Source organism: Phaethon lepturus, unplaced genomic scaffold, assembly GCF_000687285.1.
Source record: "Phaethon lepturus isolate BGI_N335 unplaced genomic scaffold, ASM68728v1 scaffold23822, whole genome shotgun sequence".
Lineage (NCBI taxonomy): Eukaryota > Metazoa > Chordata > Aves > Phaethontiformes > Phaethontidae > Phaethon > Phaethon lepturus.
This window is the reverse complement of record NW_010521529.1, coordinates 258-650: the sequence shown is the minus strand read 5'-3', so window position 1 is coordinate 650 and position 393 is coordinate 258. Positions and strand designations below refer to the sequence as shown.

The 393-nt window shown below is 63.6% G+C and overlaps 1 protein-coding gene across 1 annotated transcript in view; it reads right to left on the bottom strand.

Annotated features, from left to right (window-relative positions):
* LOC104616521 (solute carrier family 2, facilitated glucose transporter member 9-like) overlaps positions 1-105 on the bottom strand; it is a gene marked incomplete at both ends in the record, with an annotated part of 2,405 nt that extends 2,300 nt beyond the window's left edge. The window contains one exon of the mRNA XM_010281562.1: positions 9-105. Within this exon, the coding sequence (XP_010279864.1) occupies positions 9-105 (97 nt within the window). The remainder of the gene's footprint in view (positions 1-8) is intronic.
* Positions 106-393: the final 288 nt, after the last annotated feature.

Here is a 393-nt window from a genome sequence, read left to right as displayed (position 1 = left end):
CCTCCCCCCCGCGGGCGAGTTCACCACGGCCGGGTGGTAGCCATAGAGCATGGAGGAGCCAAAGGACACCAGGAGGGTGACTGACAGCAGGGGGAAGGTGAGGTGCTGGGAGAGAGGAGGAGGGATCAGCACAACCCTAGGGGCCAAGGTCACACGTGGCATGAGTGGCATTGGGTCACTGCTCCTTTTCTAGTAGGGATGTCCCTAGTCCAGAGCAAAGACCTCAATGCAACAGAGCCCCGTGCTCAGCACTGCTTCATGCCACAGCCCAGGACCCAGTCCAGCCCATCCGGCTTCCCCGTGGCTGGTCTCGTGGCTGCGGCATGAGGCTTTACATTGGCGGTGGCCCAGCTCGGGCTGCTTGTCCCGGCTGCCTGTCCCAGGCACCCCTGC